The 25,253-nt window shown below is 50.3% G+C and overlaps 1 protein-coding gene across 18 annotated transcripts in view; it reads left to right on the forward strand.

The window, feature by feature from the left end:
- DTNB (dystrobrevin beta) overlaps positions 1-25,253 on the forward strand; it is a 227,938-nt gene that overhangs the window by 134,343 nt on the left and 68,342 nt on the right. For all 18 annotated transcript variants that reach the window (XM_074582278.1, XM_074582279.1, XM_074582274.1 and 15 more), the window contains 3 exons: positions 15,773-15,858; positions 18,106-18,219; positions 22,360-22,456. In XM_074582278.1, the coding sequence (XP_074438379.1) occupies positions 15,773-15,858; positions 18,106-18,219; positions 22,360-22,456 (297 nt within the window). The remainder of the gene's footprint in view (positions 1-15,772; positions 15,859-18,105; positions 18,220-22,359; positions 22,457-25,253) is intronic.

The following is a 25,253-nucleotide window of genomic DNA, read 5'->3' on the forward strand; positions in this document are numbered from 1 at the left end:
GGTAGATGTCAAAGTGCTGCCAGGTGAAGCGTGGTAGGGAAAGGATGGAAGCGTGATGGTGTGTTTCCATTGCCACCGACGCTGAAATGGGTATGTTTGCCATATTCTGAAGGAGTCTGAGTTTAAAGGCCCTTTTCCAAATGCTCTGCTTTATGGCAGCTTCTAATTCCTTCTTGCCAAGAGGAGGTCCCCCTTCCCTCGCCAGTGCTTTGTGTGACCAAGGGCCAAGGTGGCCAGTTGTCCCACGGAGCTCTGGGACAGCGTGCCGTGGCTGTGTGGCTCAATGGTGAGGATTCTCTGGCTATGGGAAACCAAACAGCTGAGATTTGTCAGGCACAGTCCTTTTTTATTTGATAGTCTTCTTACAATATTAAAACAGAGAGATGGGAGTAAATTAGAGGCTCGGGAATTCAAAACAAAACAAAGGAAAGAAGGACCATTTTTTTCTTCCCATATGGAATTAAAATGAGGAATATCCAATCACAACCCCAATATAATGAACATCTCGGAGATCCGGTAGGACAAAGATGCTCACAGAGTGCATGGCGGTGAGTTTGTGGCAGGGATGTGGTAGGATGCGCGGGCAAGGCAGTGGCATTGTAGGTAAAGGAAATACACGGTGTAGCCACTTAAAAACACCCCAGAAAAGGATAACAACTGCGGAGTCCTTGTGGGTTGAAATTCTAAATTGTTAATAATGGAAAAGAAATACTGACCCAAGGATTAGATGATGGTAGTGATCAGGGAAGCTTAGGAAGAGTGGGCTTGATGAATGGACAGTAAGGTGGATAGACTGGTTGAAAGACAGAGCTCAGAGGGTGGTGATTAGGGGCACAGAGTCTAGTTGGAGGTCAGTGACGAGTGGTGTTCCCCAGGGGTCAGTACTGGGTCCAGTCCTCTTCAATATATTCATCAATGACCTGGACGAGGGGACAGAGTGCACCCTCAGCGAGTTTGCCGATGACACAAAGCTGGGGGGGGGTGGCTGACACACCAGGAGGCCGTGCCACCATACACAGAGACCTGGACAGGTTGGAGATTTGGGCAGAGAGGAACCTTATGAAATTCAGCAAGAGCACGTGTAGGGTGCTGCACCTGGGGAGGAATAACCCCCTGCACCAGGACAGGTTGGGGGTGACCTGCTGGAGAGCAGCTCAGTGGAAAGAGACCTGGGAGTCCTGGGGGACAACAGGATGCCCATGAGCCAGCAATGTGCCCTTGTGGCCAAGAAGGCCAATGGCATCCTGGGGGGCATCAAGAAGAGTGTGGCCAGCAGGTGGAGGGAGGTCATCCTCCCCCTCTGCTCTGCCCTGGGGAGGCCACAGCTGGAGCACTGGGGCCAGTTCTGGGCTCCCCGGGTCCAGAAGGACAGGGAACTGCTGGGGAGGGGACAGCAAAGGGCTACCAAGATGCTGAGGGGACTGGAACACCTCTCTGATGAGGAAAGGCTGAGGGATTTGGGTCTTTTCAGTCTGGAAAAAAGACGGCTGAGGGGGGACCTTATCAACACTTGTAAATACTGAAAGGGTGGGTGTCAGGAGGATGGGGCCAGGCTCTTCTCAGTGGTGCCCGGGGACAAGGCGTAATGGGCACAAACTTGACCATGGGAAGTTCCATCTCAACACGAGGAGGAACTTCTTTGCTGTGAGGGTGGCAGAGCCCTGGCACAGGCTGCCCAGAGAGGTGGGGGAGTCTCCGTCTCTGGAGACATTCCAACCCCGCCTGGACGCGTTCCTGTGCCACCTGCTCTGGGTGACCCTGCTCTGGCCGGGGCTTGGACGGGACGATCTCCAGAGGGCCCTGCCAACCCTATGGTTCTATCATTCTATGATTCTATGAATGTTAAGTGAGGTAAGACGAGCCATGAATTTGGGACAGGGAAGGGACAGTGGGAGATTCCAGGTACCCACGTAGAGACCAAAGCAGTGCCCCTTCAGAGGGAGGTGCAGAGTGGCTTCGGAATGCAATAAATAATGCTTCCTTGAACAGCTAGTCATAGAATCCACAAAGAGGTGCCCTTCTGGATTTGGTCCTGGACGGTGCACAAGGACGAGTTCCAGCTGTGCTCACACGGCAGTGACTGTCATGCACGGAGGTTTGGCGGCAGGAGAGAGCGCGCCAAGCAAATCCTGTATGTGGGTATTCAGTTTCCAGAAAAGGAACTATGTAAAAATGAAACAATTAGAAAAAATCCTGAAAGGATCAGTCGAAAGAGCAGGAAGTCTGTAAGCTGCCTGGAGGCTGTTAAAAATCCTCTATTAGAAGCTTAGGAAATCTGTGTGTCAGAATTCAAAAAGAAAACAGAACCGTACAAACAAGCTCTCTTCACGGGTCAGTAAGAAAGCTAAGGAGGATGTCCCAAGGAAAGGGTGGCATTAAAGAAGTGCAGAGCTTGCCCAGATGGAAAGAAAAGGAAAGCCTATAAACATGTCGGGTTAAATGTTAACAGGAAATTCAGAAATGGGAAAAGAATTTGAAGAGCACTTCACAAACTTCACGATGTTGAAGTCCATAGTTAAAAGATTTGCAATACCATCCAAATCAGGAACGTAACCAGGGAATCAATAAGACTTTTGGATGGCCGAGATGTACAACAGAGCCGTCAGGAGTGAAAAAACCATAGCAAAGCCCAGCGAGTTGTTTGTGTCAGTCTTTACTGCTGAAGGTGCGTCACGTAACGTCGTCTTCAGAGCAGGTAAGTTGGGGGAGTCAGATCAGTTCAAAATAAATACACAGGGACTTTTGGAGCAGGTAAGTCAGTAAGTCACTGCAGCTGCGCAGCATTAACCTGAGAGTCCTTGACGGGCTGGAGAAACGAGCTGACAACTGTCACAGAATCACGGAATGGTTTGAGTTGGAAGGGACATTAAAGACCATCTGATTCCACCCCCTGCCATGGGCAGGGACACCTCCCGCCAGAAGAACTATAAAGAAGTTCAACACAGCCCGATGCCAGTCCTGCGTCTGGGACAGGGTAACACCACGCACCAGTGCAGGCTGGGTGCCCACGGGCTAGAAGGAGCTTTGCAGAAGAGGACCTGGGCATCCTGGTGGACAGCCAGAGTCAGGAGCGTGCCCTTGGAGCAAGGCAACCCACCCCAGGCGAGGGTGCAGCCAGGAGAGCGAGGGTCACTGGCCGAGGGGAGTGACTTTCCCCACTCTCTTCAGAGCTGGTGGGGCCACATCAGCAGCACTGTGTCTGGTTTGAGGCAGGAAAGACGTGGCCATGTTGGAGCAAGCCCAGGGGAGACCAGCGGGATGGCTGGTGGCTGTAGTACGTGACAGACGAGGAGAGGCTGAGAGCTGGGTATGGTCGGGATGGAGAGGAGAAAGCAACGGGGGATCTCACTGCTGGCCGCAGCTGCCTGGTGAGCCAGGCATATGGGGGCCTGTTGGCCAGCCAAGGTCAACCCACCACAGAGGTGCACAGTGAAAGGCCCAGAAGCAACAAACAGAAGTTGCAAGAAGGGAAATTCCAACTATATATTAAGAAAACTTTTTTTCACCATTCTAATGGTCAAATATTGTTGCGCAAGAGGTTGTCCAGAGAGGAACTGGGATCATCCTCCTTGGAGACGTCCAGAGCGCAACTAGACACATTCTTGGGCAACCTGCCGTGCATTGGCCCTGCCTGGAGCAGCGCACGGACTAGAAACCTCCAGAGGTTCCTTCCCTTTTCGATTAATCTGGACCGTAATGAAAGTGGAGGATGGGAACAAACGACAGTAAAGGAGGAATGGAATATTTGTCAATGAAGGTTTTAAAACCAAGATAAACCAATATCTGCTGGGAATACTTGAGAAAGGCTGATGTGGACAAAATTATTTCCTGATATCCTCTCCAGCCCTGCTTCTCAGGTGTAATACGCTTCATGTTTTAACATGCTCTAACTGCTAGAAATGAAGAGGATCCCAGACGCAGAATGTTCGTACTAAACCAGCCTGATGCAAAGTTTCTTACTGTTTCCTTTGAAGTAGTTGGCAGTGGCCGCTGCTGGAAATTGTACATGGGATTATGTGGCAGAGGATCTGACTCAGCCCCTCGGTTTCTGCTTTTTCTCAAATTAGATAAAATGTTAGAACTGCCTTCTGCAGGCTTGGTGCTGTAATAAATGTCACTCGCCATATGAATGCAAATACATTCCGTTAACATTTTTAGGGGAAGTGCCTTCGCTGGAAGTCTTACTGGGACAAAATAATTTGAGGCAGATCTCAGAGTTAATTCTTGAAATCCAAGTCTGTTTCTTCTTAAAGAAGAAAAAGAAATGGGGAGGGAGGAGAAGAAAGGAGAACGGCTCGTTTGTCACTCGATCCCTGCGAGCTGCTCCGTGGAGCGAGGCTGATGGATGCAACCGGCGCAATTACGCACTGCAAGACCCCAGCTCTGACTGGGCTACTCTTGTTTTCTTCGAGCCAATCTTCAGAAGACAAAATCCCTTCTGTTGAACGTACATCGCTCAGGGCAATGCTTGGCCTGCCAGTTCGGGCACAGCGGAGTGCTGCGTGTTGAAGTAGCCGTTGGCTGGCTCCACTAGCCCGGTTAGCGAGAGAGCAAAAGAGGGAAAAGGTGACTGGATGAGTAAAGTGAAGAAATTAATGGAAGGCAAGCCAAACTTCGTGTGAATCACAACTTCCAAGATCACCGCTTCATCTGTTTGTCTCCCCCTGCTGATCTGTTCAGATTATCAGTCTGAGGTAAGAAAAACATCTGGCATTTCCTAGCAAGCGCCATCTTTTTGATACAAGTGGGGCTGAAATTGATCTCCGCTGTCCCCAGCCATTGCCCACTTTCCCCTACAAAATCCCTCCCACGCACGTAGCGGGTCCCCCTCAGTGCTGCCCTACTGCTTGAGCACAGGTAATCCTGCACATGAGGGACTGCACGCTTTTAAGAGAAAGGGTGATTACGTGTATTTTAGGTGAATATACATGTATACAGCCATGTGTATAAACCAGCCATCGGCCCTCTGGTACCAACGTCCTACACAACGGCTCCCTTTCTCCAAGCCAACACCTCCTTCCCCCCCTCTCCCACCTGCTCCACCGCAGCTCTTTTTTTCCCCGTTTTCTGCTGGTAGCAAACTCCCAGACCCCCCTGAATTATTCCTTGGCGGGTTGGTTTGTACAAGCGCAGGTCGGTATCTGGTCTGTGAGCCCCAGACGTTCGTGCTGCTTCCCGATGACTTCTGATGGAGGGCGACCCGCCGCGGCGGGCAGCAGGTGGGGCTGGGCAGGAGCTGAGGTCCTCGGGGACCGCGCAGGACTCTGCTGACCTGCGCAGCCTTGCTGCTAGGAAAAGCACGAGCACCTAATAAATATGAGATAATACTCAATTATGGATGAGTGGATAATTAGGTTGAGTTATGTGGATGAGTTACAATAATTAGGTTCTTGCCCACGTTGCTCTTTTTTGAAAACAGTGTGTGGTTGCTCTTCTTCCCTTAACGTTAAGTACTGCTAAAACCTATCATCATCTCATCTAATTAAAGCTACTGTACCTACAACCTACATATTACCCCCTTCATGTAACTTTTCTTTTAGGCATTAGGCATTATTTAATAACTATTTTTTTGAATAAAGAAGAGTAAACCAGATTTCCTGTATACAAGTTTGCAGCGCAAACCTGCACCTTGGTTCTTGGATCATTTCTTCTTCTCCTGGATGTACCAGTTACATGAACTTCTTTTTGTTATTTGTTTCCTCTTCTTTTTTGTCTGTTGATCATAAAGACGACTGTGATACCACAGGGATGGGCAGGTGAAGCACTGGTTCAGACTTCCCATGACACCATGAGGTCCTTCCACCGAGGATCCTGGAATCTGATGCCCGTGAGACTCAAGCTTTACTGCTCTTTGACAGTTTCTACCAAATCAGGGTGATGGAGGAGCACAACTGCTTGAAAACTGGCATTTTTGGGGCTTGATTAAACTGTAGTTAAATCCTCTCCTATCACTGAAAGAAAAAAGTATGCCGTAAGTGAATGCTCCCTGGTACAAACACCAGTCTGACTTGAAGTCCCATCGTGGCACTTTCTCTCAAGTTTAATGGTCCATCCATAGGAAAACTAAATTGCAGTGCTAGCAGGTCTTCCTGATCCGATGTGATATTAAGGATTTTACGTAGATTTTATGATCATCATCTTATGAATTTTCTTACTGAGAAAGGATGGGGCTTGCCATTTGGATGACCTTCTCAGAACTGTTGAGACTTCAGCATTTCTGGGGAGCACCAGGAAAGCAGAAGGCAGTGGCGATTGCATCTTCAGCCCTGTTGGAGAGTTTTCTTAGCTTTTAAACTTTTTTTAACATTTTAACTTTTAAAATATTAGTCCTCAGCTTGAAAAACTTTGGCTTTGGTCTTGCTGCTGTTTGGCGACCCCTGTTACAATTCAGTGTACCAAAAAGTGTTTTTTCTTTTCCCACTCCACCATGCTTCAGAATCCTTTTACCCTGGATAAACTCTATGGGTTGTTTCCGCAGGGATCGGTAATGTTTTGGGGCTTGGTCGTACTGCGTTATTGTCAGAAAACTGGGAGCTGCACCCAGTAGGACCAAGAAGAGTTCTCCACATTGTCTCTATGCCGTAATAGTTCGGGCTATTCTCTTCCTGAGATATTTACTCCTCACTGAGAAGGAAAGCTACAGAGGACAAAATAATACAAACTCTGTTGATTTTCTCATGCATTTGTGCAAATGGGGGTTGTTGGGGATTTTTTGCTAGTAATTTTGAAGGCCTCACATCTTATGCTGTTGGCTCCCACCAGGTCTTTGCTCCCTGTAGTAAAAAGCCTTTGCGAGAGTTGCGTAGAAGGGGGCCGTGTCCCCGGTGCTCAGTGCTGCTGAGCAGGAAGGGACCTGGAGCTGCTGGGCTTTTTAAAGAAAGGAATTACAGTAATAAATCTTGGGAGACACAAGTCATTCATACCTGTCCAGTAAGACGGAGTGCAAATGTAAGAGTGCTGATGCGTAAATGACTGGTTTGGGTTGTGTTTTTCTCTGTTAAGCGCAGAGGTTTTAAGAACCACGTCTAACTTCACAGAGAGGACAGGTACCTCTCGTCGAGGTAAATAGCAGCATGCAAATGCTCTAATGAGGTCTGCCTCCCTGGATTTACGAGGACAATAGCATTCGCCATCGCAATCCTATACCATGTACCTAAAACTCTTCCAAAGGCAATGGCCGTAAGAATTTGGTGTTAATAAAATGCTGGGCAGAAATGAGAGCGGCGACTACAGTTAGATTTCCTTCCCTGTGTTCCACAGGAGTTCATTCCCTGAAGAAGCATGGGCTGTCCTACCAATGTCCAACCAGAAGCCCAGCATGGTAGTTACACATTTGAATGATTCCTCATGCTTTATCTTCTAATAGCCGTATTTAGAAGATGCATTTGAAATATTCGCTTCCACAAGAGGTAATGCGATAGAGTCATGAAATCACAGAGTGGTTTGGGTGGGAAGGGACGTTAAAGCCCACCCAGTGCCACCCCCTGCCCTGGGCAGGGACACCTCCCACCAGCCCAGGTCGCTCCGAGCCCCGGCCAACCTGGCCTTGAACCCCTCCAGGGATGGGGCAGCCACAACTCGTATGAATTTAATTTAAAACCCTTAGATCAATAACAGGTCGCACACCGTGTCCACCAGCTTCTCAGTCATTCTTCAGAATCCTTTTACCCCGGGTGATACTTCCCCTCGCCCATGAAATCTGATGACTTCAGAAGAGGGCATCCTGAGACGGCTGCAAAGGATGATCCAGGGCTCGTTAAAACCGTCTGCTCCATAAAACAGCCTGCAGTCATCTAGGCTTGAGAAAGGTAGTGACAAACATTTCCAAACCCAAGTGTCCATTGTAAACTCTTCCATTACGACGTCGTATTTTTGTAGAGGCTGCAGCAAGGTGCTTGTCTGTCACAGAGGAAATAGGTACATCTCAGGGGCAGGTTGTAAAGGAACTTGGGGGATTATTGATCAACGATCGATCACGGAGAGATAAAGGCTACTGATCCTGCGGGAAACGTAACTGATAAGAAATTTTTGGTTACTTAAATGACTTCCCACTTGTGAGAGGAAGTGAATACAGGTGCCCGGCACACTGGATGCGTGGGGCTCAGGTGTGGTTTTGTGGGTAGAATGGCAGATTTTGTACAAATGCTGCACAGTCGTGCTGCGTAAGACTACCAGGCTCTTGTAGTTGGAGAAAAAAAAACAGTGGGAAATAAATGCAACGCTTGAGCTATGGGAAAAACCACCCGAAAATGCAACATAAACAGCAAGATTTCTTCCCATCAACGAGAGAACTCAAAAAGAAAAAAATCTGAGTTCTTGCCTAATCTTAGTTCTTTGTTACTCAGAATGTGACGGTCAGTGACTTCACTAGTTTCTATGAAATAATGTGGGTTTTCTCACAGGTCTTTAGAGGTTTATAAAGCAACGTGAATGAAGCGCAGTAACGAGAATGATAAAAGGGAAAAAAGGAAGAATGATAGAGAAAATCTAATCAAAGAGCTTGAGACGCGAGGGGAGCAGAAAGTCAGATTTTTCAGGCTTTAAAGGATAGAGGAAAAAATGACTTGAATCAGAACAGAAGAGGTGGGAAGTTGTTGATTCAAATAACTGTATTTAGTTCACAAGCCTGAAAATAGTGAAGATCTCTGATACTTTAGATTTGATAGAAATATGAGTTACGGGATGTTCTGGGGTATTTAGAGGAAAGGTTACTTTTTTTTTTAGAGAGGAGGAGGAGGAGGAGGAGGAGGAAGAGGAGTTTTTTGATGGTGATGACGACGATGATGGTGATAATGATGATGATGATGGGGAAAAACATTCTGAGACATTGCTATTTGCCGTAGTGCAGGAAACAATGCTTGGTTTCAGCTATGGAACCAGAAGATGACGTGTTTCCAAACTAGGTGTAAATAGAGAGAAGAACGCTACCGAGCTTTGCTTCTCGATTAAAGGAGGGTTTTCTCTCACGTTCTTTGAAAGGGAACAGTGACCCGTGAGGAATCCCCAGAGGCTGGAAATGGCCGAACAACCAACATTGCTCTCTGCAGTATGAAAATTAAAGCTGGCCATCGCTTTTGGATCATGCACCTTATCTCTTTGCAATTAATAGGTCGGTATCAATGTGAACACCCTACACGCAGCATTATCCAAGCTGGATTGCCCTGAGGGTTTAGTGGCTTCCCTGGTTCTGGATAACGATGGTCCAGCTGGGACCTGCCTACAGGCGTTGTCCCGTGCGGGTCAGCTCAGCTCTGCCCGAGCCGCGCTGGGGCAGATGCTTATCCAAATTATTTTTAAAAACCTCAGTGGATGGAGCCCACTCCAGCTGGAGACCGTCGATGCAATTTGTTCCAATATGTAAATTAATCTACCGGTAAGAAGTTCTCCCTGAATCCCGACATAATTCTTCCTCGCTTGGTTTGAGCCCACCACTCATTCTCCTGTCTCAGGGGTTACGGAGATTAATGTATTACTTTCCTCTTAGCGACAAGCATTGTATATTTGAAGTTTCTTGTGTTATCTCCTCTCATTCTTTTATCCCCTTCGTTCTCTTGGTCTTTCCTCATTGTCATGATGTACAGACCCCTGATCGTTCTTCTTCACCCTCTTTCTCCAGTTGACCCTTAGCGTTTTAGCTTTTTTGTAGCTGGAAGCCGCGATTCACCGGGGTGGGAGAGCAGGGGTGAGTCAGGCGCTGCAGCACGTACCCTGCTCCAGCCAACGCGCCCCGGGCTCTGCAGCGCCCTGGGGTCGTGGCCTCGCGCCCGGCTTGGGGGCTCGACTCAGCAGCAAACCCGCTTTGTGCAGAAATGCTGTCTCGTCCCTTGGGTGTCGATGCAGTTCACATCTCGAAAGTAAATAGAGATGTGTAAAATCTGTAAAATGTAAAAAAAAGAGAGTAAATAGAGAAAAAAATAAAGAGAAGTTTCCACTTGTCTTATTAGAATACAACCTATTTTTTTCCAAACCATTTCTCCAATTCATCAAATAACTTTATATTTTAGCATATTTTTTATTTTCTATTTTATTTTGTCCTGTAAAGCAGTGGGAGCTCACCACTGTGCGCTCTGCAGATGTAAGAAGCCAACGCTTTAGTCCGTCTTCCATGATATTAATGAAAATACTGAATGGTACTAAATCGAAGAGAAAAGCTGTAAAACCCCACAAGGGGATGTCAAAAGCATTGCTGAGGTGAAAGTGTATTGTGTTAATAGTTTCTCTCCTATACACAGGATTTGGTTTTTTACTGTGGAAGGAAAGTGGTTTGCTTTGGCATGATTTGATCTTAAAAACTCCATGTAGACTATTAGCCTGTCTTCAAAGTCTTTACAAGTGGCTTTATTCTGTGGTTTTTTCCCCACGAACGGAGGTTAAGCCGACTGGTCTGTAGCTGTTAATTCCTCCTTACATTGCTTGGAACATCAGCGGTGTGGATGGCCTCTTCTAGCATGCGGAGTGTCCCCTTATGAAACTTAGTGCTCCCAGAGATGACCACGAAGGCTCTGAGGTTGCCTCAGGTTTATTGACGTACCAAGATCTCAGTGCTCTGGTGAATTTCCTCGTGCCCCGGCTGCTCGAAGCATCTGTCTGGGCTGTCTTCGGTCCGTTTTCTCTATTCTGATCTGGGTTTTTACCCCGAGGCTGTAAATCCCATGTCCTGGGCGGTTGATGTTTTTTCATATCAGACCGTCGTTGGATGTTTTTTAATAAAACCTGACCCAGAGAGCACGGACCAGCATCCCAGCGCTGCCTCCCGACCAGCACTGCGTCTCGCCCCGCTGGCAGGACGGAGGGAGCCGCTGCCTCCCCCGATGCCTCTCTGGGGGCAGTGGGGCACAGGAGCTGTCTCTTCTCATCCGTTCAAGGTCAGATATATCCAGAACTGGTGTCAGGTATTTTCTGGACAAGCGGTAGCAATTAGACACGTACCCCTGGGGTATTTCTGGCAGGCTCGGTGCTGTCTGACGTGACTTTCTGACACGCTTTGGGACATGCAAGAGTTTAGACACCTCTGCTGAGTCCACATCGCGGTGTAGATCAGGTGAGAGATAAGTGCTGTATCTCAATAACTGAGCGTACGGGAGACACGTAGGCTTTGTGTGTAGCAGTCATCAAAAACTCCTGGCACCCACATCTATAATCTTGAGCGCTCCGGAAGAGTGCAGCTGCGTACAAAGCACCTGCTGCAGATAGTTTGGGTAAATCCCAAACTGCGCTGAGAATTGCTCGAGAGCGCTTGTTAGTCTGGGCTAAAAATAAGGCAGGGGCCGTACTGAATATCTAACAATACGGGCGATCAAATTCCAGGGCCTCTGCCTGGTGCTTTTTGCCTCACCAGGACAGGCATCCCCATCGCAGTCTCTCAGGGGGAGCATCGGGTGCCTTTTAAGTTTAAGAACCTGCAAGGTTTACATGTTGGTGGAGAATCAGCAGCCTGAATTTTTTTTTTCTGGGCTTGTTTAGCCTTGAGAAGATTTTTGGGGGTCTTTTTGTATATATGATGGTGGGAAGTAAGATGATGGAGCCAGACTCTCGTCAGTGGCGTCCTATGAAAGGACAAGAGGCAATGGGCACTAGCTCACTTCCATTGAAACAGAAGAAGAAGCTTTCTTACGGTGTAAGGGCTCAAGCACTGGGACAGGTCATCCCAGCAGGTTGTGGAGTCTTCATCCTTGGAGCTATTCAAAACTCAGCTAGACAATGTCCTGAGCAGCCCACTGTAGCTGACATTGCTTTGAGCAGGGGTTTTGGATTAGACCATCTCAAAAGGTCCTTTCCAACCCCGATAACTCTGATTCTGAGTTACCATAAAAAATTAAATGGGTTCTCGGAAGCAGTAGAACAAATAAGAGAACATTGAATTGTACAAAATAGCCACTGTACAGTTTCCAAAAGACCTCTTGCTAGTGATGCTTCAAGGCGAGCAGCATGAGGGATGTACCTCCTCTAAGTTCTCTGCAGTGTCATCTTTGCTCCTCGAGGACTCAAGTACTTTGGGTCATGAGGGTGATTCAGGCTTTGGACAGGATTTCGGAAGAAAAGGATTAAGGACAAGGTTGTGTTTTTATAGGCACAGTCCTACTTTGTAGCAGAACAAAGGTTCATGTGCTTCACATGGAGCCCCAGAGCCTCAGGAAGCTCCTGAGGCTGCGGGTGAAACCCGTCACCTGCACTTGTCCTTGTAGTTGGTTGTACCAGGATGCAGGGAGAGACCATGGGACCTCAGCTTTGTGACACACTGTTCTGGGGGACCAGTAGGTTCTGTCAGTGTTATCTACACTGAAACTGTCCGGGTCACCCCAAGATGGAAAGAGTGGTGGCAGTGCTGCATCTACCCCAAACGTCGAGATGAGATGAGATGAGATGAGATGAGATCCTACACTTGGGTCGGGACAATCCTCGTTATCAATACAGGCTGGGGCATGATGTGACAGACAGCAGCCCTGCGGAAAAGGACTTGGGGGTACTGGTGGATGAAAAGCTGGACATGCGACAACAGTGTGCACTTGCAGCCCAGAAGGCCAGTCGCATCCTGGGCTGCATCAAAAGAATCGTGGCCAGCAGATCCAGAGAGGGGATTCTGCCCCTCTGCTCTGCTCTGGTGAGACCCCACCTGGAGTACTGTGTCCAGCTCTGGAGCCCTCGGCACAAGAAGGACATGGACCTGTTGGAGCGGGGCCAGAGGAGGGCACAAAGATAATCAAAGGGCTGGAGCACCTCTCCTGTGAAGACAGGCTGAGAGGGTTGGGGTTGTTCAGCCTGGAGAAGAGAAGGCTCCGGGGAGACCTTAGAGCCCCTTCCGGTCCCTGAAGGGGGCCTACAGAAAGGATGGGGAGGGGCTGTTTGCAAGGGCACGTAGCGATAGGACGAGGGGCGATGGTTTAAACTAGAGCAGGGCAGGGTTAGATCAGACGTTAGGAAGAAGTTCTTCACACTGAGGGTGGTGAGACACTGGCCCAGGTTGCCCAGAGAGGGGGTGGAGGCCCCATCCCTGGAGACATCCAAGGCCAGGCTGGATGAGGCTCTGAGCAACCTGAGCTAGTTGTGGATGGCTCTGCTCACTGCAGGGGGGTTGGACGAGATGGCCTTTGGAGGTCCCTTCCAACCCAACACATTCTATCATTCAGTGATTCGATGAGGTGAGATGAGATGTGAGCTGGGGTTTTGCGCCGGCTGTATCAGCAGGTCCATCCCAGCTCCTCGCCCACACCAGCCCCGTTCCTCGGTGTGAGAGCAGAGCCCACCCTGCGCCGTCAGCTCCTCCCCACTGCCTGGGCAAAGAGGGGTTTTTTCTGGCCCTGCTGCAACAAACAGTGTTTCTGCACTTCAGTTTCTGGGTTTATTTATTTTTATTTTTCACACTGTTCATTTTAACTCCCAAGCTTTTTTGTTTCTTCTTGCCTGGGACCTGCCTTGCCAACCTGTTTTCACACAGGCCATTTCCACATCATTAGGAGACTCCTGCAGTGGCTGTCGGGTCACCTGGGAGGACACGGAAGACCAGCTTGTAGGTGTGTCATTCAAGCAAGGCTCATTTGCCACGTGCAAACCCTCCCACCACGTGGGTTTTGCCCAGAGAAGAGAAGTGCTGTCTGCACTTCAGGCCTAATTCCAGTCCGTGTTGGCTCTAGATACCCACAGCGAAACAAAACTGAAACCCTAGCAGTGTCTGTCCCCATCGTCCTGGAGCTGTCACTCTCCAGCCTGTCTCCAGGAGCGCTGGTGGACACCAAGCTCTTCTCTCCAGCTTCTGTTTTTCTACCCAGATGGTTTCCAAAAATGGTTGTGAAAGTCTCTGCTCAAACCAGGATCCCAGTCTGAGGTCCTTCTGAAAATGTTGCGGTAAAAATCTGTGCAATCTTGAGATCAGATGAAAACAGAAGGCAGAAGCAGAGCGCCGAAGTTCAGCACTGTTGACAAAGCCCCAGAGATGCGCCGGCTGGGCGGTACGTTGGTATCTGCGCTCATCCTTCAGGCGCCAGCAGTGAGGGGACTCTGCCAGGCTCCCTTGGCCCGCGTTTGGGCTGTTCTGCCACATCAGCCCCTCAGAGTCTCCCCTGGAGCCAGAGTCCTGCCCAGTCTGCACTCCCGGAGAAACACCGGCGCTTGTGAACGAAACAAGGAGTCCTAGCTCTGATCTGCCACCAACACGACGAGCCAAGAGTCGGGACCCCGTCTGGTCCCACAGCACGGCCAGTGTCGGGTGGGATGGCTCTGCTCTCCTAGGGCTGCCGTGTTTGTGGCATCTCCTCCACGAGCACCATCCTGGGGGTGCTCACACCCCATTTCCCAAGGACACGGCGGGAGGCAGAGGCACCGTGGCCTTAATCATCTGCGCCAACAGTGTGAGCTCACCCCCTCTGCACAGGACCCAGAGACCCCCAGAATAAGGAAATCGGATCCGGGGACTGGAGCATCTCACACGTGAGGCAAGGCTGAGAGAGCTCAGCTGGAGCAGAGCAGGCTCAGGAGGATCTCATCAACGTCTACAAGCACCTACAGGGATGGTGCACAGGGGACGGAGCCAGGCTCTTCCAGTGGTGCCCAGTGCCAGCAGCAGAGGCAGTGGGCACAAACTGGACCACAGGAGGTTCCCTCTGAACATCAGGAGACATTTCTCAGTGTGAGGGTGCCCGAGCGCTGGCACAGGTGCCCAGGGAGGTTGTGGAGTCTCCATCCTTGGAGATATTCACAAGTTGTTTGGATGAGGTCCTGGGCACCTGGCTCTGGGTGGCCCTGCTGGAGCAGATGTCCTCCAGAGGGCCCTTCCAGCCTCAGCCACTCGGTGATTCTGTGGTGGCCTGGTGTCAGAAGCAGACCCTACGTACCGTCTTGTTCCTCAGGCATTTCTTAGCCAGGGAGACCTGTCCGCGATAAAATCCTCAGCTCCGAGTGGAGAACTTGAGTGTCTGATGGCCAGAAGGATAGCTTTGGGTTGTACTCCATCTCCTAAACAGTGTCTCAGGATTCCACTGGGAAAATGCACTGAGCCAGTAGAAGACCCTGTAATTCTTCTCGCTCTCTCTTTTTGGTCCGTATAATTGGCTTCTCCAGCATCCAGCCCAGCTGCCGGCAGGTTCTCCCAGAGACTGCAAATTCTTGTTTAATTGCCTGGTCCTTTTCTCAGTAGTGGTGGTGGCTGCTGGTGAAAGGTGTGCCAAACACAGGGACCGCAGAGCTCAGGACTCGCCGGGAAAACACTGAAAAAATTCAGCAGTCTCCCTCCAAGTGATGCTTTTGAGGGGTTCAGAAGAATTAGGTTTCCCAGAGGCAGTGACCATGCTTAAATCTGGTATCTGTGAACAATCCTGTTCATAAGCTATACGTTATTCTAACTTTTCTTCACCGGCTGGTGTACGGGAGGGTCAATGCTTCGCTAAAAGACTTTATGATAAAGGTGTAGCTGCGTCTTTTCCCAGGGAAGCCTGTCGGTGCGTTAGGAACAGACAGGTACACTGTGGTTTTTTCTGAAGGTCTTTTAAAAAAAAAAAAAAAAGGGGGGGGGGCAAATAAAATTCTGCAGAGGGCTAGTGAGGACGGTGAGCCAGGTCAGCCTTTCAGCAGCCGCCCACCCTGAGATCAGGGAGCAGAACGGCGTCTCCGTGTGCCCCCGTCGCCCGTCTCGGCACAGCCCTTTTCACAGCTCTGCAGCCGGGGCTGTGGGTATCGCCCCACGGCATCCAGGAGATACGGGGCCGGATCCAAACCGTATCGTACGCGGTAACAGGTAATGAATATTTTGTCTAATTTTTCTCTGTTCCTCACCCACCAGCCTCGCCCACCGACAGACCTGGGTTTCAGCTTTGATGCCAATAAACAACAAAGACAGCTGATAGCGGAGCTGGAAAACAAAAACAGGTAAAAAGCGAGCTTTGATCAGTATTGTTTTAGGAACAACGTTTGAGGAGAGAAAAAAACTTTAGTCCTTGTGCTTTGTTATTTTTAACCTTTGGTGTTATATTAAGCAGATTGTTTCCCTAGATCTTTTGTTGAGAGGTGTAGCTGCCTCGTTACCCGGTTAGCTGGGTGCGGATGCAGCTGCGGTGCCCTTGTTCCCCAGGGAGGATCTTCTTCACTGATCTTCTTACCATCATCTGAACTGGCGCCGAGCCCCAGGAGCTGCATCGCTGCCGGGTGTTGCTGTCTGCAGCCCCAGCAAACTTCTCGCAGCAGGAAAATAAATCAGCTGCGAGGTAGTGGAGCGAGCAGGTTGAAAAGCCGGGATGGGTAAATTCAGCTTGAAAAGGATGAGGGTTATTTTTCCTTTTGCTGGGAAACAAAAACGTCTGAGGAAGCTGGGAGGGCTGGAAGAAATAGGAGATGGGCTGTAGGAGAGATGGTTTCCTCCTTCTGGCCACGAGCCGGCACCGTGCGCTGGCAGCCCAGAACCCCCCCGCAGCCTGGGCTGCATCCCCAGCAGCGTGGGCAGCAGGGCGAGGGGGGGATTCTGCCCCTCTGCTGCGCTCGGGGGAGACCCCCCTGCAGTGCTGCCTCCAGCGCTGGGGCCTCGGCACAGGAGAGACACGGAGCTGTTGGAGCGGCGCCAGAGGAGGCCCCGGAGATGCTGGGAGGGCTGGAGCCCCTCTGCTGGGAGGACAGGCTGAGAGAGCTGGGGGGGTTCAGCCTGGAGAAGAGAAGGCTCCGCGGAGACCTTCCAGCCCCTGCCAGTCCCTCAAGGGGCTCCAGGAAAGCTGGGGAGGGACTCTGGAGCAGGGAGGGGAGCCGTGGGACGAGGGGGAAGGGTTTTACACTGGAAGAGGGGAGATTGAGATGAGCTATTGGGAAGAAATCCTTTGGTGTGAGGGGGGTGAGCCCCTGGCCCAGGTTGCCCAGAGAAGCTGTGGCTGCCCCATCCCTGGAGGGGTTCAAGGCCAGGTTGGCCGGGGCTTGGAGCAACCTGGTCCGGTGGGAGGTGTCCCTGCCCAGGGCAGGGGGTGGGACTCGATGGCCTTTGAAGGTCCCTTCCCACCCAAACCATTCCGTGATTCTATGGATCTTCTTGCTGCAGAGGGACTGTTAAGGAGATCGCTGTTTTTATCGCAGTATTGCATTGGCACTTACCCCTTCCTCAGCAGCCACATCTCAAGTTCATGTTTCTCTGTCTGCGATGGTGCAGCTCCAAAGACCCAGCCATTGAGCAGCTGCCAACCCCATGTGCCGTACGGCACCGGTAGGCTCAGAGTTGCCCACAGAGCCTCCCTGTAGCCCGGTGATGTGCTCTCCTGGTAGCCGCGCTGGGGTCCAGCCACACCTGGGCAGCGTGTCTGAGCTCGCTGCCTGCATGGCCCCGGCCAAGGCATCCTCAGCGCAGCGGGTGCGACCCTGCTTCGGGTCGGCTTGGAGGAGAACCAGTTCCTGGAGAGCAGCTCCGTCCCCGCACCCTCGCTGCGCTGCCGAGAGACCTTGCGGGCGCTTGAAATCATTCCTCGAGATCCCAGATAAGGGAGATCTCTATCAGCACGGGTACGGGACCGTGCAAGGGGAGCTGCTCAGCAGTTTTAAAAAAGAGCAGGAGCGGGTAGAATTAGAGATTATAATCTTCGCTCCCAGGAGGATTTTATTTCCATTTTAATAAGTGAGTCCTTGGCCGTGGGTGCTGCGTTCCCTCACCTCCGGCTACACAAAGCTGGCTGATGCCCTTCCCCTCGTGCGTTTGTCTCTAGGTCTATGAGCTGCTCTTCTCCCTCCTCCTGCCGGCCTCCGGCAGGCCGGCACAGGGCGGCGGGAGGATAACGGTGCTGGCACGGCTGGGGACGCCGGCGGTGCTGCCTCCGAGCCCCTCCGGCAGCACGTGCCATGCCCATCGTGCTGAAAATGGAGCTTTTCCCCTCTTAGAGCAGCCTCTGAGCCCACCCTGCACGGGAGGTTTTGGAGAGGCATTGCCAGCGTATGGCACACGAGTGATTTCATACTTCTTATTAAGTAATAAGTTTTCCGTGTGTATGACAGCAATTCACAGGATTGGGTTTGGGTCCGTGCCAGTCCTACGCCAACAAAATTGCTGCACTTAGGCCAAAAGAGCGCTTGAAGGGCTAGAACAGTATTTAAGAGCAGTGCCGGGACTGACCTTCTTCCTCTTTAATCTGCCCTCTGTCGTTCCTACAGAGAGATACTGCAAGAAATTCAGCGTCTCAGGCTGGAACACGAACAAGCCTCTCAACCCACCCCCGAGAAAGCCCAGCAGAACCCGACTTTGCTGGCCGAGCTCCGGCTGCTACGGTAAAAGAAATCCCCAAAGTTGGTGCGCGTTCGGTGCCCGGGGCCTTCAGCCCGTGTGTGGCGCGGAAAGGGCAATCGCAGCACGTCTTGGGGGATGCAAAGTGTTATTTTAAACTGCCAAATTCTGAAGACTTACTGCATATTGCAATTTGCCTTTTTTTTTTTTAAGTGGTTTTAGAAGTAAATAAAAATATCTCTTAAAATGAATCCTGTTTGTATAGTTTAGAAAACTGTAAAGAAGAAACGGATAGGAAAAACGAGCCGAAGTGGCGTTAACTGCTTACCCTTTGCTGTGCAGAGGAGTGGAGCTGACGATGAATGTCAGCTGTTTGATTCGTCGGTGAAGCTCCGAAAGTTCATACCTACAGACAGTCAGGCGTCCATCCAGAGTTGGAGAACAACCTTCAGAGCCTCTATGATGAAGTTTGCGTTTTGAAGTGACAGGGAAAAATCGTCAGTTTTTAGAGCATAAAGCGTTCCGCAGTTTGGGTAGTCACAAGGGCGTTCTCTGGCTGTATTTTATTCCATCTTTGTTACCTGTTAGTTCGGAGCTCAGCCTTCAGAAACGCCGTCTGTGATCCGAAGTGGGTTCTAAACCCTGAGCTCCGGGCGGCAGCAGCTCCGCGCAGACGGCGTTGGGTGTCAGCCCTGGGGCAGCCTTCCCCTGCCCCCTTCCGCAACGGCACCGCTGCGTCTGCTGCCCGGGGTGTCCAAAGGTTTTCCATAAAGTGCCGGAGTGACAGCGACCGCAGGCAGCGCCTGCAAGGTGTGAGCCAGCCCCCTGTCCCAAAATCTTCATTGCTGCTTCTGTCATTACTTTTTCGTACTGCGTCTGCTTCACTATGGTACCTTTGGGTATCTCACTGATGGTTTTCGTTCCATTACCTAATGATAATAGCTCATAGATTTTCTAGCTTTACGCTTTACGTAGCTATGTATATTTTTTTTAAATGTTTGAAAAGCTGGAGAGGATGCAGAAGGTTCTGGAAGAGGTGGAGAAAAAAGAGCTCATGGGGCAGCTGGACGTGTTTGACCCAGCAGAGAAAGAGAGAAGAACCAAGAGCTTAAGCTGGAAACTGGCCGCGTTCAGACCATAAATAAAACACACGCGTTTTGACGGGAGGCGACAACCTCAAGAGCAGTGATGGAGTTTTCAGTCCCTAGATGTCTTTCCTGAAGGCGTTTTTCCAAAAATGCGGGTTATTGGGAAGAAAACAGAGCTAACCAGCAGGAATTAGACGGCCGGTATTTTGCTGGAGACAAAAAAGCTGAACGATCATTGTAGCCACTTCTGGTCTTCAGCTATGTAAACACCACTGGCAGATAGAAGAGTGGCGGAAGAAAAAAAAGATTGGATTAAGGATGTAAAGCCTGTCAGGTCATCACGATTGTCCCGCCTGGCCTTCTGTATAGCAGGGGCTGGGAAACTTCTCCCTGCAGCGCTCCTGCAGAGCCCTAAAAACAGGTTTTCCAAATCCCGGGCTCTGCCTTTAGCTTGCGGTGAAGTTCCCTCTGAGGCCCCCACATCCCTTCTGTGCACAGGCCTCAGCAACCGCCCGCGGTGGCTCGTCTCGCTGCTGCTGTAGGTACAACTCGCGGTAGCTTTCTTACCGCCAAACATCACTCGTTAATAAACTCAAACCCACATTCATTTCCTTGACTGCCTAGCGTCACGGTGGAAGCTCCCAATTAGCAGGTTATCTGTGATGTGAACGCCATGGCTAACGAGGAGACGTGCCCTGAGTCTTGTGAGGAGCGGCTGAGGGAGCTGGGGGTGTTCAGCCTGGAGAAGAGGGGGCTGAGGGGAGACCTTCTCGCTCTCTGCAGCTCCCTGAAAGGAGGGGGTAGCCAGGGGGGGTCGGGCTCTTCTCCCAAGGAACAGGCCATGGGACAAGAGGAAACGGCCTCAAGTTGTGCCAGGGGAGGTTTAGGATGGATATTGGGAACAATTTCCTCCTGGAAAGGGTTGTGAAGCACTGGAAGAGGCTGCCCGGGGCAGTGGTGGAGTCGCCATCCCTGGAGGGATTGAAAAGCCGGGCAGACGCGGTGCTGAGGGCCATGGGGTAGTGGTGGCCTTGGCAGGGTTGGGTTGATGGTTGGACTCGATGATCTGAAAGGTCCCTTCCAACCCAGCCAATTCTGTGATTCTATATGGAAGCACACATTACCAAATGATCTCAGGTGCTGTGCAGAATTTAGGCTGTGAAAGCATGAGAAAGATAATCCATGGAAACCACCGTGTCCCCGCCCCGTGACACCAATGTGCTGGGTGGCATTTGGCTGCAGGTCTGTGAGATGCTCCTGCAAGTGCCGAGGACCCGTTACCCCCCAGTGTGTGCCTCAGGCCGCATCTCTCCATTTGTCGCTATGGGCTGTCCTGGCTTTTTCTCCAAAGAATATTTAACAGCCTTTGTCACTGACAGACAGTATCTCCTCCTTCTTCACTGGAGGTCATTGAAACAGAAATTGAATAACGTCAACCAAAATCAGACACACGCATTGCTGTTGGTTCTTGATGAACAGCCACATGTGCAGAGCTATACTTATTTAATATCTTGATTTTTACATCATTTGTAGTTGTTAACCACGAGCCCCTGGCCCAGGTTGCCCAGAGAAGCTGTGGCTGCCCCATCCCTGGAGGGGTTCAAGGCCAGGTTGGCCGGGGCTTGGAGCAACCTGGGCTGGTGGGAGGTGTCCCTGCCCAGGGCAGGGGGTGGCACTGGGGGGGCTTTAAGGTCCCTTCCCACCCAAACCATTCTGTGATTCTATAGAACAAAAAGCTACAGGCTTTGAACTGACCTCGAGAGAGCAAAAGGAGTGTATAGACAGATAAAGCTGTGTCTCTGGGGGGGTTTAGCACGTTCTAGGTGACCAGGCAGGTGTAATCATCTCTTGATTGCTGTATTTTTGTGATATGTTTTGGCATTTAATAACCATATTCTTCAAAATGCAAAAAAGATGTTGAAAGAAATACCCAGGATAGTTAATACTTCGTAGTCGTCTGTTGTTTTAAGAACCAGTGTAGAAACACGTTCCTCCCATTACGTCGTCTTGGCCGTTTTCTGGCCAGGGTGTGTGCGCTCGTGCTGTGCCATATTCACCGTCACCATCACAAAAGCAAGCCAGACCCAACGGATTTATTCAAAGTAAATGGCCGGTTTCTGTTCCAGATTCTGACGTCCAGTTGGTGTTTCTAAAACTAGTCGGTTATTAAAATTCCCAGAACGATTTATCCATAATATATCACGTGAGAACACAGGTAGAATCTAAGGCATTTAAAAATTCAGTCTATAGTATGTGGTGCCTTTAACCTTGGATTAAGACATTATGATGTCCACAAAAATAAGTGTAGATGCATAAATCAGCCTTCCCAGTCTGTTCTTGTTCTGGTGGTTGTTTATCATTACCTCGGATTGTGATTTGTGGGCGCCGGCATTTCTTAGATCACATAAGACGCCAGACGTCTGACGTGTTGACATTCATCTTTGAATTTCTCTTTATATTAGTCACTTCTTTATTTTTTTAAATATCAAACAAAACCAATCAGTCGTATCTTAAATATCCGACAGGTAGGCCTCTGTAGAAATAGGGTGGTTGTCCGGCGCCGAGGAGAGGGAAGGCACCTCATCGGCGCCTGTTCCTGTCACCTGGGTTCTGGCGCGGGGAACACGTCGGGTGTTGTACGTCACCCGGCTGGGCAGAAATGGCTGTGCCGAGGCTCCATCCACACAGGTGATGGCGGGTCCTTTCCAGACACCTGCAGCCCTTTCTCCTCTTTTTTATTTTCCTCCCATAGCTCGTTCTTGCTTCTCTGAAAGCTCTGCGGGATACCTGGCTCTGGCACTAAGAGAGTTCTGAAAAGGAAGAAAAAAAAGCAGGCTTTTGTGCTCAAAATGCGGTGCTCTAGACGAGGGCTTCCTACTACCGAGTGCAGATTTCTGGATTTTAGGTGGAAAGCCTGATTGCTATATTTAGCTTTCATGGGCATTGTACTGTGCTTTGCTCTGTATTTTTTTTGAAGTTGGAAGCAGGGGGGAGCGGTGAACACCAAAGAGGCAGTTACGTGGGTGAATCTCCTGAAGCGGTTTTGAAATGCCCCAAGTTTATTTTCTGACTCTTTCTTTCGTGTGTCCGGCACAGGCAGAGGAAGGATGAGTTGGAGCAGAGGATGTCTGCGCTGCAGGAAAGCAGGAGGGAGCTGATGGTGCAGCTGGAAGGGCTGATGAAGCTGCTCAAGGTAGGGCTTGTTCCGTCGGAAACGCCGCGCGTCCTGCTCTTCCCGGGTCGGGAATTCACTGCTGCTGCCCTGAGGTTCCCGCTTCGCTGCTGTACCCTTGTAAATACGTCATGAGGAACAGAAAGAATTTGCAAAAAGCCATTTCCATGCTGGCTCCGCGCGTTGGTGCAGATGGGTAACGGGTTTTCAGGTTTCAGGTTTTCAGGATTTTCAGGTTCACGTGCTGCTGCTTTGGTTAAATAATATCAAGAGCCGTAAGATTTGGAAGGCTTTAAAGAAGTGATAGATTTGGTAATCATCAACCGCATGCGGTTCCGGGTAATAACGCAGTTTTTCCAGCTCGAACTGGAGAATAAACTGGGAGCTCTAGTCCCCGCAGTACAGACCATGAATCCCCAGAGCCGCGGTGCTGCCTTTCACCAGGGGACACGACACTGTCCCCGCGGCCTCTGGGGGGTGTTTTGGCTTTAGCGTGTGATGGTGGTGGCTCTCATCTAGAGTCGATGTTGTTTGGGTTTCTGGTGAGGGTCCGTTACTGTCTGTTGTAGAGTCCTGCTGGAGTTGAGCTCACAGCGGATGACTGTGGTCTGAAAGCCTGTTGCGCCTGTGTTCTTTCCATTCTCTAAATCGGACAAGAGCCTCTCTAGAAAGTGAGTGGCGAAACACTGGCCTGACCCAAAGAGCTTTTGGTCTAAGACAGGGTGCAACAAAGATGCTGCAGGCAGCGGGAGGAGTGGGAGAGGGACCGCCGCAGTGGCACGGGCAGGAGCAGCGCCGGGCTTGTGGGTGAGCTACGGGCACGACTTGGGAGTTCCACAGAAACTGTCTGCACTCGAAGGTGATAATGAATTCACGTCGTCTGTGAATCTAAAGTGCAGTCGCTCCTCACGTTCGCCTTGCATTCCGGGTCAGGAGAGCCTGTGATCACACACGCTCCGGAGGTGCCTGTTTGGTTTAGTTCCCCTGTGCAGACGAGCACGTTGCTTGGGAAGTATTTTTTTTTTTAAGTCAGTGGTTCTGCACGCTGTCATTTTCTTTTCCCTGTTCAGCCTGTTAACGTCTGTCTGCTAAAAATTTGAAGCCAATCCCTTGCTAAATTCACCTGGATTTCTTCAGACCCCAGATCTTTGTAAGTTGAAGCGTGGTATCTCTGAAAAGGGGCATCCAAAACTGAACTACAGATTTAGGAAAGTATAAAAAGTCATTGCATCAGAAACAGTTTGGTCCTTTGTGGTTGAGGTGACCATGGTCTGAGCATTTTTCTTGCACGTTTGAGGAACGATATCAGTTTGCACATCTGCTCTAAGCTGGTGACAAGCTCTGGTGGGACTTTCTGGAGCCCCTGTTCTTTCCAAAGCGCTCGTAAGCCTTCACAGATGGATTCTCCCGAACAAAGACCTGATGAATTCTCCCAAACACGACCTGATGCAAATGCCATCGTCTCGTTAGGGTGAAGGGCTGTTCTGTTGGCTGGCTTGGCTTTCTGCTCTTCCACCTGGAAAGCCTCAAAGGCCAGGTGGACTACCTTTCTCGGATGCCCCGCTCTGAACCTGAGCGACCCGCGGAGCTTTGTCCACCCATCTGCCCGCTCGGCCGTCGCACTCTCATCTCCCGAACGGCGTGTGGTCCCTCCCGCCCGGCCGGTCGGACACGTGGACCGTTGTGTGGAGCAGCAGAAGACGTCGGCGTCAGTAACACCCCCGTGAGGAGAGCGCGGAGGGAGCTGCGCCGGGAAGGGAGCACGAGCGGCAGATGCTGCAACTGGGGAGACACGGGAGGGAGGAGCGAGGGTTGCGGAGCAGGGAAGCGAGCCATAAGTGACTCACATGCGATAAACTAATGTTTTTAGGACCCATTCACTGGGCTGAATCATGCAGTTCAATAACGAGCTTGTCAGAAGCTGTACTGACATCTTCTAGGCTGCGTTATGCAGAAGGTTGGGTTAGGAGCTGGCTCTTACTAGGCTTCTCATTTATGACTCTGGCATCTTTTAATTCCTCCGGTTCCCAAAATTGTTTACAAACTACAAGGGCCGCTAGGACTGGATACAAGGAGGAACCTCTTCCCCATGAGGATGCTCCAGCAGTGGGGCGGGCGCCCAGAGAGGTTGTGCCTTCTCCATCCTTGGAGGCTCTAAGCCACCTGCTCGGGGGTTACCTCGGCCCTGTTCTGCCTGAGCTCCGTCCAACCCGACCTGCCCACGACCCGGGACTACTGCGGCGCTTTGGTTCCACGTGTGGCACATCACGGTTCTTTGCATTTCCCCTTCTTTGCTTTCTATGGGGCCTGGCGGCTCCTCTTCGGTTAAAGCATCTTCCAGAGACATCTGTTCCTGAGCCGAAGAAATCAAAAATGGAAAATTCCCTGCCAATGCAAATTTGCTTGCACAGTTAAAAATTTATGCCTCATTTTCAGTTTTAATGTATTTAGCTTCAGTTTACAGCCATTGGCTTTGGTACATGTGGTTCTCCCTCCATTAAATTAAGGAGTACTTTAGCGCCCCGTTTTTTTCCTACGCAGATACTTACTCATCTCAGTGGAGGCACTTCTCAAGCTTGTTTTTTAAATCAGTTAAACAGGTAGAGCTTTTCTGAGCTTCTCGCAGTGCTGTACTTCAGTAATTTTTATGGTTGCTTTCTTTGCCTTCTCCGGATTTTTAATATAATTTTTTAAATTAGGAAAAAGCAAACTGTATATCGAACTCTTCCCCAACTCTTGGCAAGGCTATGCCGAGAGTTACGGGAGTTTCATCACTCTTCAGCACTATTTTCCTTTTTCTGCCTTTCTGCCCCAGTGA

This window comes from Larus michahellis, chromosome 3 (assembly GCF_964199755.1).
Source record: "Larus michahellis chromosome 3, bLarMic1.1, whole genome shotgun sequence".
Classification (NCBI taxonomy): Eukaryota; Metazoa; Chordata; class Aves; order Charadriiformes; family Laridae; genus Larus; species Larus michahellis.